A 14,629-nucleotide genomic window follows, 5' to 3' on the forward strand; every position below is an offset into this window, starting at 1 on the left:
GAGGATGTTGCAGTAGTCTAGAAGTCCTAGGACTAGGGATTGGACCATGAGCTGGAATTGTTTTCTGTCGAAGAATTTTCGGATTTGCCTTAAGTTTCTCATGACCATGAATGATTTCTGTATTGTTTTGTTGATTTGTGGTTGCATGGTACAACATCTATCATCACTCCCAGAAATTTTAGGGTGGGTTGAATGGGGTATGCAATTGAGTTTATTACTAAGTTTGTTATGGTTGGAGTTTTGGTTTTTTTGAGACGTATAAATTTTGTTTTGTCTGGGTTCAGTTTTAATTTGTGTTCTTTCATCCATGTAGCCACTGTTTCTAGTGTTCTATGTAGTGTGTGTCTGTCATGGAGTGTGTTAGTTGATCAAAAGGAAGGAGGATGGTGATGTCGTCTGCATAGCTATAAGAAGTTAAGCCTAATTTGTCTAGGCAGGTGCCGAGGGATACAATGTAGAGATTTTTACATTTGGAATCTTCATATGCTCAGTTTCATGTACTATTGAAGACTTATCTCTTTGATGAGCTTTTTCTTAACAGTGGAAATTAGTAGAGAGCAAATTTTGCAGTGATGGACTGTGAATGTTTTTATGTTTTCTGTATGAAAGTAGTGTACTATCCCATTTTAATAGTGTCCTTTTTTTTTCCTTTTTCTATTTTTTTTTTATAGATGTATTTCTGAAACTAAGGTGGTATATCAAGTTTAATAAACAATAAACGATGTGTTGTGCTTGCATCAGCTTCTTACTGCAGCTGGAAATGGGTACAGAATTTCTGCCTCAGACAAGCAAGGGCTGTTCCAGCAGTTTGTCACTTTGGGCTGACTTTTTTTTCAGATTCCAAAAATGTGAAACCCTCGATCCCTCACGATTCTTTGGTTGGGGGGAAGGCAGGATGCAACCAACCTCCACCAAGCCTCCCATCCAGATGCAAGATCAAATCAACCTGCACTCAAGCGCCTGACTCCACAGGGCAAGCACCATTCCCAGGGGGCCTAACCCCAAGCTCCCAAGTGTTAAGGCAGGCTGGCCAAGCAGATACTCTTTTAAAAGTGTGGTCCTCCTGGCTGCAGACCCCAACGTCCGACCCTTCTCCTAGACAGAGCTGTCCTAGGACTCCTGGGAGCCTCTTAGCACAGGGAAGCCTCAAGAAGACTGAATTAAAATGTGAAAATGGAAAAGTATTGTAATGAGTAGACATCATTTTTTAAGGGAGATTATATTTACACATTGGGGGGGGTGGAGGACGATATAATTTTTATTTGAAAGTTTGTTTTACTTACTTTAAGAAGGGTGGGAAGGAGGGGATTTCTATTTTTGTTTTTGAGGATTTGATTAAGAATTTTAAGTGCTGTATTGAAATTATAATGGATATATTTATGTACATTTATTGTCTGTTTTAAAATGACTCAAGAAATTTAGTTACTTTAAGAAGGGTGGGGGTGGGGATGTATATTTTTGTTCTAGATGATATGATTAAGAATTTCAAGTGTTATATTGAAAGTTTAATGGATATTTTATTGTACACTTGTTTAAGATTTAAAATGAATAAAGAATTTAAAACTAGAAAATAAAAAATCTAGTGCAGAGCAGATGAAAGGACATCTACTCAACTCGCTTGCAGAGTTAAATCTGAGGAAAAACTTGGAAACTTGTGCTGCTCAGAGAGACAAGGTGGCAGAAAGTAGAAATCGTACGCTGTTTACACAAGAAATGAAGTTGAGGAATAGGGTGACCACTGAAAAGGAAACTTACCTTCTTCACCATGAACCTTCCCATCATAGTTGTTAATAAGTTCTTCAATGAAGGTTTCATCTTCCTCTCGTACTTCATCTCCCATATATGGGATGTTGCATAAAACTGTTTCATCTTCCACCTACAAGGAAGAGATATGTCAGAAACACAGTGCACAAATGAACTGAAAGATTCTGGAAGAGATGTTTCAGCTTGTCTTGTCTTGAGATGTGGTTTAGTGGTTAAAGAAATGGGCAGAGAACCAAGGTTCAAACTGCACACCACCCCCACCCCACTCTATAATGCCAAAGGAGAAATTAGGTTCTTTTTTGTAAATCTTTATTAAATTTCCAAACTACCATAGTGCAAACAAACAATTTCAATATATATAAGTTTATACTTAAGTTTATAGGTCCTTACCTGCTAATTTTCTTTCTTTTAGTCCCTCCAGACCGGCACAGAATGGATGGGTATACGCTCCTCTGTCAGCAGGTGGAGACCAAAACATAAGGACTTTTAGCAGTAGTACAAGTGGGCTTTGCAGTCCCATTTACAATCAGTCTGATGAATAGCCAAGCAGAAACTAACTAGGCTGAAAACGCACAAACATACCAACTCCACTCTCACATGGAAAAGACAAAGTAAGAGTCTGGATCGGACCTGGAAAACACTGTTGGATACTGATTAGAACAAGAACCTTCAAAAACTTCCCCACAGTTCGCCAGCTAAACCAAACAAACCAAATGCTGCTATCCTTATTATATTTCCCAACAACCAAGACCAAGACCAAACCATACTCTTTGCGCAAAAACACCAAACAACTGTGCCAGTCTGGAAGGATTAAAAGAAAGAAAATTAGAAGATAAGAACCTAATTTCTTCTTCTTTAGCATCTCATCAGACCAGCACAGAACGGATGGGACGTATCAAAGCAGTACCCATCATAGGTAAGACCCCGGAAGGACCGCCACAAGAACACTCCCCGAACACCACATCCTGACACCCCTGAACGTCCACACAGTAGTGAGGAACAAAGGAATGGAGAGAAGACCAAACCGTCACTTTACAGATATCCACTGGAAGCATAAGTGAACTCTCAGCCCAAGAGGCCTCCTGACCCCAAGCAGAATGAGCTTTGAGAAAATCCGGAACAGGCTTCTTCTGAAGAAGGTATGCTGACGCAATAGCCTCCTTGATCCAGCGTGCAATTGTAGTCTTAGAAGTAAAGTCCCCCTTACGAGAACCCACTAAAAGGACAAAAAGACAATCCAACTGACGGAACTCATGGGTCTGCTGGACATAAGCGCAAAGGACCCTACAGAAATCCAACTTGCAAAACTGTCTCTTCTCCAAAGAGCCTCCCGGCTACCCAAGAACAGAAGGACAACAGACTAGTTAACATGGAAAAGCGAAACCACCTTTGGAAGAAAGGAGAGAACCGGCTGCAGCATGACCCACTCCCTGGAGAACTACAAGAAGGGAGGCCTACACAAAAAGGAAGTAATGTCTCACGGAAGTAATGGCCACCAGGAATACTGCCTTAAGAATAAGGTCCTTCAACATGCAAGAGCCAAAAGGCTCAAAAGGAGAACGAACATAGAAAGAACCAGATTGAGATCCCAAGCTGGAACCAAAGGATGAACTGGTAGCCGGAGCAATTTTGCCACTCTCAAGAAGCGAACCACATCTGGAGAAAAGGCAAACGCTGACCATGCAAAAGACCATGAAAGGAAGACAAAGCCGCAACTTGTACCCTGAGGGAGGACCATGCAAGGCCCCACTCCAGGCCATCCTGCAAAAACTCCAAGATATGCGGCAAGGACTCGTGAAGGGGAACCACATCACGCATGGAACACCATTCCTCAAAAAGACACCAAGGCCCTGATTCTACAAAGTGCGTCCCGATTTTAGGCAGCTGTAGGCGTCCTACAGCTGTCTAATCAACCAATCGGGATGCACGTTTTTTAAAAAAATGCTCCCCAGGCAGGCCACCTATATTGAAGGCGCCTCCGGGAGCCTAGGGAGGCCCGCAAGATGCCTAAGCTCGCCTAAAGGCCTTAGGCGGGCCTTAGGCGAACCTAGGCGGCCCTAAGCGTCTCCCTAGTAGAGGAAGAGACGCTTAAAATGTAGGCCAGCAAAATGCTGGTCTACATTGTAAGTAGACACGGCCGCTATACTGATCGCGGCAAGGGATCTCCCTGCAGCAATAAGTATAGCGGCCGCGGCCGCCTGTCCCATCACCAGCAGGAGGATGCCCAACTCCTCCTGTCGGAACCCCGAACCCCCCCTCCCCCCCAAACTGGTAATCGCCGACAGGAGGATGCCCAACTCCTCCTGTCGGAACCCCAAACCCCCCCTTCCCCCCAAACTGGTAATCGCCGACAGGAGGATGCCCAACTCCTCCTGTCGGAACCCCGAACCCCCCTCCCCCCAAACTCGTAATCGCCGACAGGAGGATGCCCAACTCCTCCTGCCGGAAAGCCCGACGACCCCCCCCCCCAACTAATCTCCCTCCCCCAACTAACCTTTAAATGTTGGTCGGCTGGACGGGTCTTGCTGCCGTCCAGCCGACAGGCCCGCCTCGTGGAAATGAGATGGGCCCGCCCCTTCCCGGCACATCCCCACTAAATCTAAGGCCTGATTGGCCCAGGCTCTAGAAGCCTGGACCAATCAGGCCTTAGGCATAGCGAGCCCACCCATCCCCACTAATCCTAAGGCCTGATTGGCCCAGGCTAGGCACCTGGGCCAATCAGGTGCCTAGCCTGAAATGGGAATTTACTGAGTTTAGACTTAGAGGTCTCGTCCGCTGACCAACCCCGGGTACGGTAAGTTGATACACCGAGGGCCACGGACTTCGCTGATGCCCTCAAAACATCATAGAAACATAGAAAATGACGGCAGAAAAGGGCCACGGCCCATCAAGTCTGGCCACTCTAATGACCCACCCCCCTAACTTCTTTCCCTAAGAGATCCCACATACCTATCCCATTATTTTCTTAAAATCTGGCATGCTGCTGGCCTCAATTACCTGCAGTGGAAGATCATTCTAATGATCACCCACCCTTTCGGTGCCGAAATACTTCCTGGTGTCACCATAAAATTTCCCGCCCCTGATTTTCAGCGGATGCCCTCTTGTGGCCGTGGGTCCTTTAAGAAAAAAGATATCATCTTCCACCCCGATACGGCCCGTGTTATATTTGAACATCTCAATCATGTCACCCCTCTCTCTATGTTCCTCGAGTGAGTATAGCTGCAATTTACTCAGCCTTTCCTCATACGGGAGATCCTTGAGTCCTGAGACCATCCTGGTGGCCATTCGCTGAACCGATTCAGCTCTCAACACATCTTTTTGGTAATGTGGCCTCCAGAATTGTACACAATATTCCAGATGAGGTCTCACCATGGATCTGTACAACGGCATTATGACTTCGGGCTTCCGGCTGACGAAACTTCTACGGATACAACCCATCATTTGTCTAACCTTGGATGAAGCTTTCTCCACTTGATTGGCAGTTTTCATGTCTTCACTAATGATCACTACTAAGTCTCGTTCTGCTGCAGTCCTAGCTAAGGTCTCACCATTTAGGGTGTAAGTTCTGCATCAGAGAGATAAGAAGTGCCAAGCTCAATTTAGCCAGTTCCTAATCCACCAAAGACCAGTCAGCAGAATCCCGGTCAAGAACCTGCTCAGATCACCGGAAACAAGCCCAGGCCACAAGACTGCCACATATCACCACCTGGACAGCCAAGGCAGCCACATCAAAACTCTGCTTAAGGAAAGCTTCCAATAAAAAATATAAATAAATAGCGAGCGTGGCTTGGCAACGCATCAAAATGGTCGGGTGAGTGTTGAGCTCCTCACTGACAGGCATCATTAGTACTAAGTATAAGTTACTAAGTAAATTTTTTCTCTTAAAAATGAGTAGTTTTGATTCATAATGGCTACTGGGAGGCAAGCAAAAATCGATTCGGCTTTTGCGGCCGTTACAGGCAGTGCAAAACGCTCAAAAACCGAGCCAGCTATCCCTTCAAAAGTTCCACTGCCTACGGATCCCCATGATAACAACGAAGTTTTAGTTGAACTTCGGGGGATAAGAGAAATTGTACTGGACAACACACAAAAACTGAAGGAAGTAAAAGAAGAGGTTGCTAACCTCACAAACCAACTGCAGATCGCTAACTTGAAAGTGGAACAGCTGGAGAAGAGAGTTGAAGTAACTGAAACGGAGATGCTTCAATATAAGCTGGATCGTAAGAGAACTGAAGTCCTGACAAGGGATTTGGAAGATTGTGCCAACAGGGAAAGAAGAAATAATTTGAGGATTTTGGGATTTGGCAGAAGGGATTGAGGGGAGAAATCCAATATCGTTTTTGGAAAACCTTTTGCCCAAAATTCTGCCTCTCAACACTAAATATCCTCCAGAGTTTGAGCAGGATTCCAGCAAGTGATGTAAGTTTTTAAGCTGAAGTGAAGTGGGAATGCACTGCTGAAGAAAAAAGCAGAGGAAGCAGAAATCGGCAAGGTCGAGGGCCAGACACTGCAAGAAGCTGCGGTGGATGGCGGTGACCACAAGTGCCCGAGCACAGCAACAGTCCATGTTGAGAACAATCGACGGGAGGGACAGTAACGGTAAGACAGCCATAGGAAAAACAAACTTTAGGGTGATCCATAAAGGCCCGCCAAACCCAAGCCCACAAAAGTAACTATAAACTCTTTTTCGGGGGGGGGGTTACTAAAATGGAAAAAGAAAAGAGAACTGACTGAAAAGTCAGAAGCCGCGAGAATGGGAAGGCGACTTAGCTCTGCGGAAACTAAGAAACTGAGGGACCACATGCCCTACGTCGGGCACTCGCGCATGCATCGGTGACCTCACCCATACGTGAGAATATGCTGCCTGCTTGTCCTGGGATAAACATATTTAATTTAATAGGAATCTGGTTCCAGTTACTCCATCAATCACGCCTGAAAAGACCCACCTGCTCCTCTAGCTTCTCCTCATGCTCTCTCAGCTTTATGTACCCACAAAAAAATAAAATTCCATACTGGAATTAAATTCCACAACCAAAACTATGTGCTTTCAGACTCTCCTGCACATGCCCATAGGTAAAAATCAACTTGATTTCTTTCCTAATTTATGAATTAATGGATTTCATTTTCTCCTATATAGTCTGTAAACTGCTCTGTACGTTCCTAGTTTGGGCAGTAGATTAAAAACTTAACAAACATTATAACTCCCCAAATCTAACCTTATGCAAGCTGCCAAAATGTGGTTGAGATGTCATGTATATGAATATACCAGAAGCAAAAGAGAAACAGTCAGAATGTGCACAGCACAATTAAGCACCAACATTCAAAGTCCAAAGTGGCCAGGAAGCAACCTACGTGCAAGAAGATACAGAGCACTGCTGCCACCATAAACTCTAGTAGTAACAGAAGAAATCCAAACTGCTTACACTAGGGGAGAACACCCACTTCTGTATCTGAGAACCATTTATACACAAGGAGGGTGAAGAGTGTGCTGGGTGGAGAAGAACAAAGTTGAGATAAGCCTGGTGAAGATGAGAGAGTACTAGAGTCTAAATAGGAGTAGGGAGCATGGGGCAGGAAATGCTGCAGGATGCTTCTTTTATCTCCGATTTCTGATGGGCAATTTCACAAGTCCAATTTATATTCATTTATATTGCCTAAGTGTATAACAAGGCTACTTGTAAAGGTTTCAAGTGGCACCTAAGTTATGAAAATCAGTACAGTGATTGCAGAAAGCCCACAATGCCCACATTCCTGCCTACTTAGTTTAATTTCTAAAAAGACATTGTCAAGATTTTCTTTCTTTTGTCACATCCCACCATTAAGAATCCCAGAAAAAGGTTGTGGAAAAAATGTATACTATTACCATGAAATTTTGCTGAAGAGGAGACCAAGAGTACATAATAGGCACCAAGGCAACAGTGTTCAGGGAGCGCATAACTGTAGATTGACTTGCAAATCCTGGGAAGATGCTCTCAACAGTGCACTGGGAGCAGAATCAAAAGAATACAAGCGTCAAACATAACAGTACAGCCTTGTCTTTTATGGTGACATGCCTGGCTAACACTATGGGGCTGATTTTCAAAGCATTAAGACACACAAAGTACTATACGGCCATGAGTTTGTAAGTCTTGTAAGGTTGCCATGTGAACTCGGGGCAGCCATTTTTACTGAGACTACACGGGCAGGAGCATAGGAGGATTACTCCTGCCCTGACTCACTGCTAGATCACCAGAATTTAAGGTATGCACAGGGAAAGGCCTGCGCTGGGTCCAGGAGGGGAGCACAAAGGGTGCAGAGCTGGCCAGGCCAGCACCCAACATCTCATCTAGGGGGAAGGAGGGATCGCTCCTGTCCTGGCTCAGCATTGGACTACCAAGGCTTAGGGTAGGCCCAGGAAGAGGCCTGCACTGAGTCTGGAAGGAGACTCGAACATAAACTTGAGACCCCCCTGGATGTTGTACTTTTCCTTGATTGCAATAAAAAGATTTTAAATAAACTTGAGAGCTCCATTTCTGGGCCATTTTTTTGTCCAAAAATCTCTGTTTATATTCAAGCATATATGCTAACAATCCTACATATTTTTATAGAACAAATGGGTGAATAAGATGTTTAAACAAATGTTTTCAACTGGTTTTCCTCAATGTTTTGCTTATAAACACAAAAAACTTGCTAATTAACCCAATTCCATCATCTAATTGAAATACTGTTTTTAAACACTATTCACTTTCATAATACCACATAAAACTTTCCTTTGAGCACTATACTTATACTGAGAATGTATTGGGAAATCAGATCATAGGATCTCTTATGATCTATATATCATTCCAAGTCCACTTCCTGTGTTTTTGTTTCCATAATTATTTATGCTCAGCCACAGGATGTGTGTAGGAGCCACTGCCTGTGGCTTTGTGCAGAGAAACGACTGTGGCTGGAAGGAGGGAGCTAGCCGCGGGAGGGAGGCACGTACTTGGGGAACAAAATAGAGGGAGGGAGGGAGAGAGGGGCACACTGGAACTCGGCAGGGGAGAATTGGGACTTGTGAGGGGCGTGTTGGGACACCGAAGGTAGAGCAGGATCCCCGTTTGTAAGCGGCTACCGTGCAGCAAAACCCCCAAAGCCCTTTAAATCCCTATGGGCTTTGGGGCAGTTACTGCAGCGGCAGCCGCTAGTGCAGCTTTGTAAAAGGGAGCATAGGTGAAGGCTCTTTGTTTTCTCTAGTATAACTGAATGAAAACACTAAATTGCACTGAAATTCTGAAGAATAATTAGCAGACAAATTGTTTAAATGTTGTCAAATAAACTTACAGTATTTGCTAATTTTGTGTGCAGAATTTGGATTTTTTTGCATATAATTCTGCCAGGAATGAGATTAGTTTAATAGATCTAAACAACTTGTTATAAAAGCATGGATCAATTTTATCAGATTATCTTTAGACAGCAAAGGCTTTAACTGGCACACAGCTTCATGTGAAAAATTACCATCCTGATCCCCCTTTTTCTCAAATCTATGTTGTTGCTGTTAGGTGCCATCGACTCATGCTTGAGTCCTAGCGACTTGATGAATTGCAGATCTAAAAGGAAATCGATTTTGTGCTAGTCCGGAAAGGTCCTCCAGCATCATCCCCATGGTTGTTTTCAATGTGTCCAGCCATCTGATTGCAGGTCGCCCTCTTTGCCTGGTTCCTTCGATCTTCCTAAAAATGTCCTTCTCCAGTGATCTTTCTTCTGATGGTGTGACTAAAATAAGACAAGTCGTAACTTTATCATTTGGACTTTGAGTGATGTAGCAGGCTTGATCTCTTCCAGAATCAATTTGTTAGTTCTTCTGACGGTCCATGGCACACCAAAAATCCTTCTCCAGTACCAACTATAGAGGGATTCACAGGGTTATCTCATAAGAAGAAAAGAGCGTTCATCATCTACAAACAATCAGGGAAGCGAGAATCCAAGGAAGACTATCTGGCCAAGTCAAAAGCAGTCAAAATGGCAGTCAGGGAGGCCAAACACCGAATGGAGGAGAATCTTGCGAAGAACATCAAGAAGGGCGATAAATCCTTCTTCCGGTATATTAGTGACAGAAAAAGAAACACAGATGGGATAGTATGCCTTAGGAAACCTGACGGGAACTATGTAGAATCGGACTCCGACAAAGCCAAACTTTTTTTTATTTTTTTTATTCTTTATTTATATAATTTTACATTTTCATCAAGCATTACAATCTTGACAAAAGATCAGAATATACATAGGAAATAAAAATTAATATATGTATATGCACAAATGTATATGAAATACAAAACAATTATTTAGTCCACAAATAATGGATTCAAGACATGGAAATAAAAAATAATATATGTATATGGACAAATGTATATGAAATACAAAACAATTATTTAGTCCACAAATAATGGATTCAAGACATGGAAATAAAAAATAATACATTTCACTGTAATAAGAAAATTAACCTAAATAGAGTAACAGCTCTGGTTATCAACGCTACAGCCGACGGTCAGATCATAAATCAATGGAATAAGCAGACCCCTTCCTTTGGTCCCAAAAAATCTATTAATTGTTTAGACTAAAAAAAAAAGAAAATTTTTATTTTGATAGGATATAAAACATTTCGCTGGAAACTTTAACAAAAAAGTAGCTCCGAGGGCTAGGGTTCTAGGCCGCAAGGCCAAGAACTCCTTCCTACACCTCTGAGTTTTTTGTGATAGATCAGGAAAAATCCTAACATTTGAACCCAAAAATGTATCATTTAAATGACGAAGGTATAAACGTAATATATATTCCCTATCACTTTCCAGAGCTAGAGTCAGCAAAAGAGTAGATCTATCTGTAACTACCTCAAGAGAACTTTCCAAAAATAAAGACAAATCTATATTATCCTTAGATATTTCCTTAGGGGTCGACTCCCCTTGAGGTCTCTTTATATCCAGGTAATAAGCCCTAACTATTGGAGGTAAATTTTCCACCGGAATGGCTAGGATTTCACGAAAATATTTTCTTGCCATCTCCACTGGGGATATGAATGGACATTTGGGAAAATTCAAGAGTCTCAAATTATTTTTTCTAAGTGAATTTTCAAAGTTCTCCAATTTACGTGAAATAAATGATTTTTCCTTTACCAATTCCAACTGGACAGTCTTTACTTCATTCATATTTTCTTCCTGTTTCTCCAATTTTTCAGTTAATTTAGATAGACATAAACCTTGCTGTTCCACTTTGGAATAGATAGTTCCATAATCATTTTTAATTGTTGAAAGACTCAATTTCAGGTTAGCGTCCATTATAGATATGGCCTGCCACAGCGCTTCCATATCTATCTTTGCAGGTCTTTTCAATTCCCCAAAGCCTATGTTGTTCTCACTGGAAGTTCCTCTCACCTCTACTTCACTGGCGGTGGGGGTTAATTGATCTTCCAAGCCAACACCATCCTCCTGAGTTCTTAGGGTTGGCTTCCCTCCTCTACTGGAATCCAGACTCCTCTCTTCGGACTGCTGGGCTCCTGCAGCTCCCTGCACCACCAAACTTCCGGGCTGGGGAGGAGTTGACCTTTGCTCCGGACTCAGAATTGTCCGGAGTACTCCAGCGCCGAGGTCTCCCGACAGCTCCGGGCTCGCCTCCGAAGTAGCATGTGTCTCCACACCTGAGCGGGCAAAGGCAGCCAAAATCGTTTGCTGACTTGTCATCTGCGGGGCAACAGATGCCGGAGGGTTAGGACGAACTGTCCCCTTCCTTTTCCCCATTGCGGGTCAGTCTTTATTGAGGTAAATAACCGAGAAAAAAGTCAGCGATTCTCTGCCTCCCAATCAAGCGTCCGTCCTCGACGCCATCTTGAATCCTTATCCTAAAGCCAAACTTTTAAATGAATACTTCTGCTCGGTCTTCACTTGCGAGGTGACGGGATCCGGCCCTCAGCTGCCGACGAGGGAAAACTTGGAAGACCCATTTTGAAATTTTGAGTTTACGCCCAGCAGTGTCTACGAGGAGCTATCAAGACTCAAGGTGAACAAAGCTATGGGACCGGACAAATTACACCCCAGGGTGCTCAGGGAGTTGAGTGACGTCCTGGCGGAACCGTTATCCACGCTCTTCAATCTTTCCCTAAGTACAGGAAGAGTCCCATTGGATTGGAAATGGCTAATGTCATTCCACTCCACAAAAAGGGATGCAAGACGGAGGCTGAGAATTACAGACCGGTGAGTCTCGCATCGATAGTGAGTAAACTTATGGAAACACTAATCAAACGTCAATTGGATACGATCCTGAACGAGGAGAATCTACGAGATCCCCATCAACATGGTTTTACGAAGGGAAGGTCCTGCCAATCAAATCTGATCAGCTTCTTTCGCTGGGTAACAAGAAAGCTGGATATAGGGGATTCCCTGGACATCGTGTACTTGGACTTCAGCAAAGCGTTTGATAGCGTCCCAAACCGCAGGTTATTGAGCAAGATGGGTTAGATGGGACTGGGTGAAATATTAACCGCATGGGTTAGGGACTGGCTTAGAGGTAGACTTCAGAGGGTAGTGGTAAATGGTACCCTCTCCGATACGACGGAGGTGATCAGCGGAGTGCCGCAGGGCTCGGTCTTGGACCCGATCCTATTTAACATCTTCGTAAGAGACTTGGCTGAGGGACTTCAAGGTAAAATTACATTATTCGCCGATGACGCCAAACTATGCAATATGGTAGGCAACCGCACAACAGATGAAAGCACAATGCCCAACAAAAGCTCAATGCCCGACAGTATGACGCAGGACCTACTCCTGCTGGAGCATTGGTCAAAGACTTGGCAACTAAGTTTCAATGCCAAAAAATGCAAGGTCATGTATCTTGGCGGCAAAAATCCATGCAGGACTTACACCCTAAATGGTGAGATCCTAGCAAGGACTGTAGCAGAACGTGACTTGGAGGTGATCATTAGCGAAGACATGAAGACTGCCAAACAAGTGGAGAAAGCTTCATCCAGGGCTAGACAAATCATGGGCTGTATCCGTAGAAGTTTCGTCAGCCGTAAGCCCGAGGTCATAATGCTGTTGTACAGATCCATGGTGAGACCCCATCTGGAATATTGTGTACAATTCTGGAGGCCACATTATCAAAAAGACGTGCCGAGAGTTGAATCGGTTCAGCGAATGGCCACCAGGATGGTCTCAGGACTCAAGGATCTCCATATGAGGAACACCTGGGTAAGTTGCAGCTATACTCACTCGAGGAACGCAGAGAGAGGGGAGACATGACAGAGACGTTCAAATATGTCACGGGCCGTATCGAGGTGGAAGAAGATCTCTTTTTTCTCAAAGGACCCATGGCAACAAGAGGGCATCTGTTGAAAATCAGGGGAGGGAAATTTCATGGCGACACCAGATATTTCTTCACCGAAAGGGTGGTTGATCGCTGGAATAATCTTCCACTACAGGTAATTGAGGCCAGCAGCATGCCAGATTTTAAGAAAAGATGGGATTGGTATGTGGGATCTCTTCATCGAGGAAGTTAGGAGGTGGGTCATTAGTGTGGGCAGACTAGATGGGCCGTGGCCCTTTTCTGCCATCATTTTTTATGTTTCTATGTTTCTTAAGACGCTTAAGTCGCGTCCAGCTAACTCACATCTATTTAATGTCCCAAAATAGACCTGGTTTTGCAACGCCTACATTTTAGGTGACAATGTAGACACGTAAGGATGCTGAGCAGCATGCGATTCTGTAAATGGACGTCCATATAAAAGCCACACCCACACCTATCCCGTTAGGCGTGGCTTTTTCCAGTGGGTGTCTACAAAATCGGATGCCTATTTTGTGAATCGTGCACAGCCTTTGGACGTCTAACTTTAAATTATTGCTTGTTAAAGTCGTTAATTGGGCTTATTATCCAGTTTATTTGGACGCCTAATTCACTGGACATCCATATTGTGAATTTGCCCCCAATAGTGCAATTTTTGGGCTTATGAGATTTTTCCTCCTGATTGTTAAGTCTACTAAGATTGAAACAATTTTGGACAAGACTGAATAAAGTTGGTATGTTGCGAGAAGACTTATTACATACAATCATGACTCTAGAACACTGCAAAGCTGGATGGCAACATCCTGCTCGTTGGTGTGCATTTCAACTGATCTGGGAACCATTGAGGGCGCTTTGACTCACAGGCCATGAAGTTGGATTTTGAATTGTTGATTGTTCTGTTTTTCTCCACATTTGGACCTTATTCCTGCTGTGCTTCTCCGGACTTGGATAAGAAACCACTGAGACCAGTGGTCATCCAAGTCCAGAGTTCTTTTTGTTTAGTTTGCAGGGGAGAGGAAGAAAAAAAAAGAGGGGGTGTTTGGGAGGATTGGGATTATGTTCAACAATGTGGTGGGGTTTTACGATTCTTGGAATGTTTCTTCTTCCTGCGTTTTTGAATAAATATTATTTTGCATATAAAAAAAATGCTGGGATAGAAATGTTAACAATAATTGTATTTACTTTAGTCATCATACTTTTACTTAAAAAGTACTATATTAGGCAATAATGTCTTTACTTTCGCTTAAGTTAATTCTTTAATGTATTCTTCCCTGTACTTTTACTGTGTTACAACAAGCAATTTTACTTCAACCACCACTACCTTTTTAATGAAGTGATGCCCATTGCTGGGTTTCATCAATGGAATTGGCTGAATTCGAAGTTTCTGCCAGTCCTCATTTAAAATTTTCGTTCTTTCTTGGACTTTGGCAAAACTGACCATGTATAGCGTCTAGAAAACAAAAGAGCAAATGTGAAAAACAAATAATCTTGAGTTGAGAAGGCACTGTTAATGGTCAATGGTTAAAAGATAACATGCTGGCACTAAATCCATCTAAATCTTCAATGATGTTCCTACCAT

At 43.3% G+C, this 14,629-nt stretch overlaps 1 protein-coding gene across 11 annotated transcripts in view; it reads right to left on the minus strand.

The window, feature by feature from the left end:
• EZH1 (enhancer of zeste 1 polycomb repressive complex 2 subunit) overlaps nt 1-14,629 on the minus strand; it is a 235,978-nt gene that overhangs the window by 162,245 nt on the left and 59,104 nt on the right. For all 11 annotated transcript variants that reach the window (XM_033918305.1, XM_033918308.1, XM_033918309.1 and 8 more), the window contains 3 exons: nt 14,372-14,500; nt 7,628-7,747; nt 1,756-1,876 (listed from right to left, as the gene is read on the minus strand). In XM_033918305.1, coding sequence (XP_033774196.1) covers nt 1,756-1,876; nt 7,628-7,747; nt 14,372-14,500 — 370 coding nt within the window. The remainder of the gene's footprint in view (nt 1-1,755; nt 1,877-7,627; nt 7,748-14,371; nt 14,501-14,629) is intronic.

The sequence above is a fragment of the Geotrypetes seraphini genome, chromosome 13 (genome assembly GCF_902459505.1).
Source record: "Geotrypetes seraphini chromosome 13, aGeoSer1.1, whole genome shotgun sequence".
In the NCBI taxonomy this organism is placed as follows: Eukaryota; Metazoa; Chordata; class Amphibia; order Gymnophiona; family Dermophiidae; genus Geotrypetes; species Geotrypetes seraphini.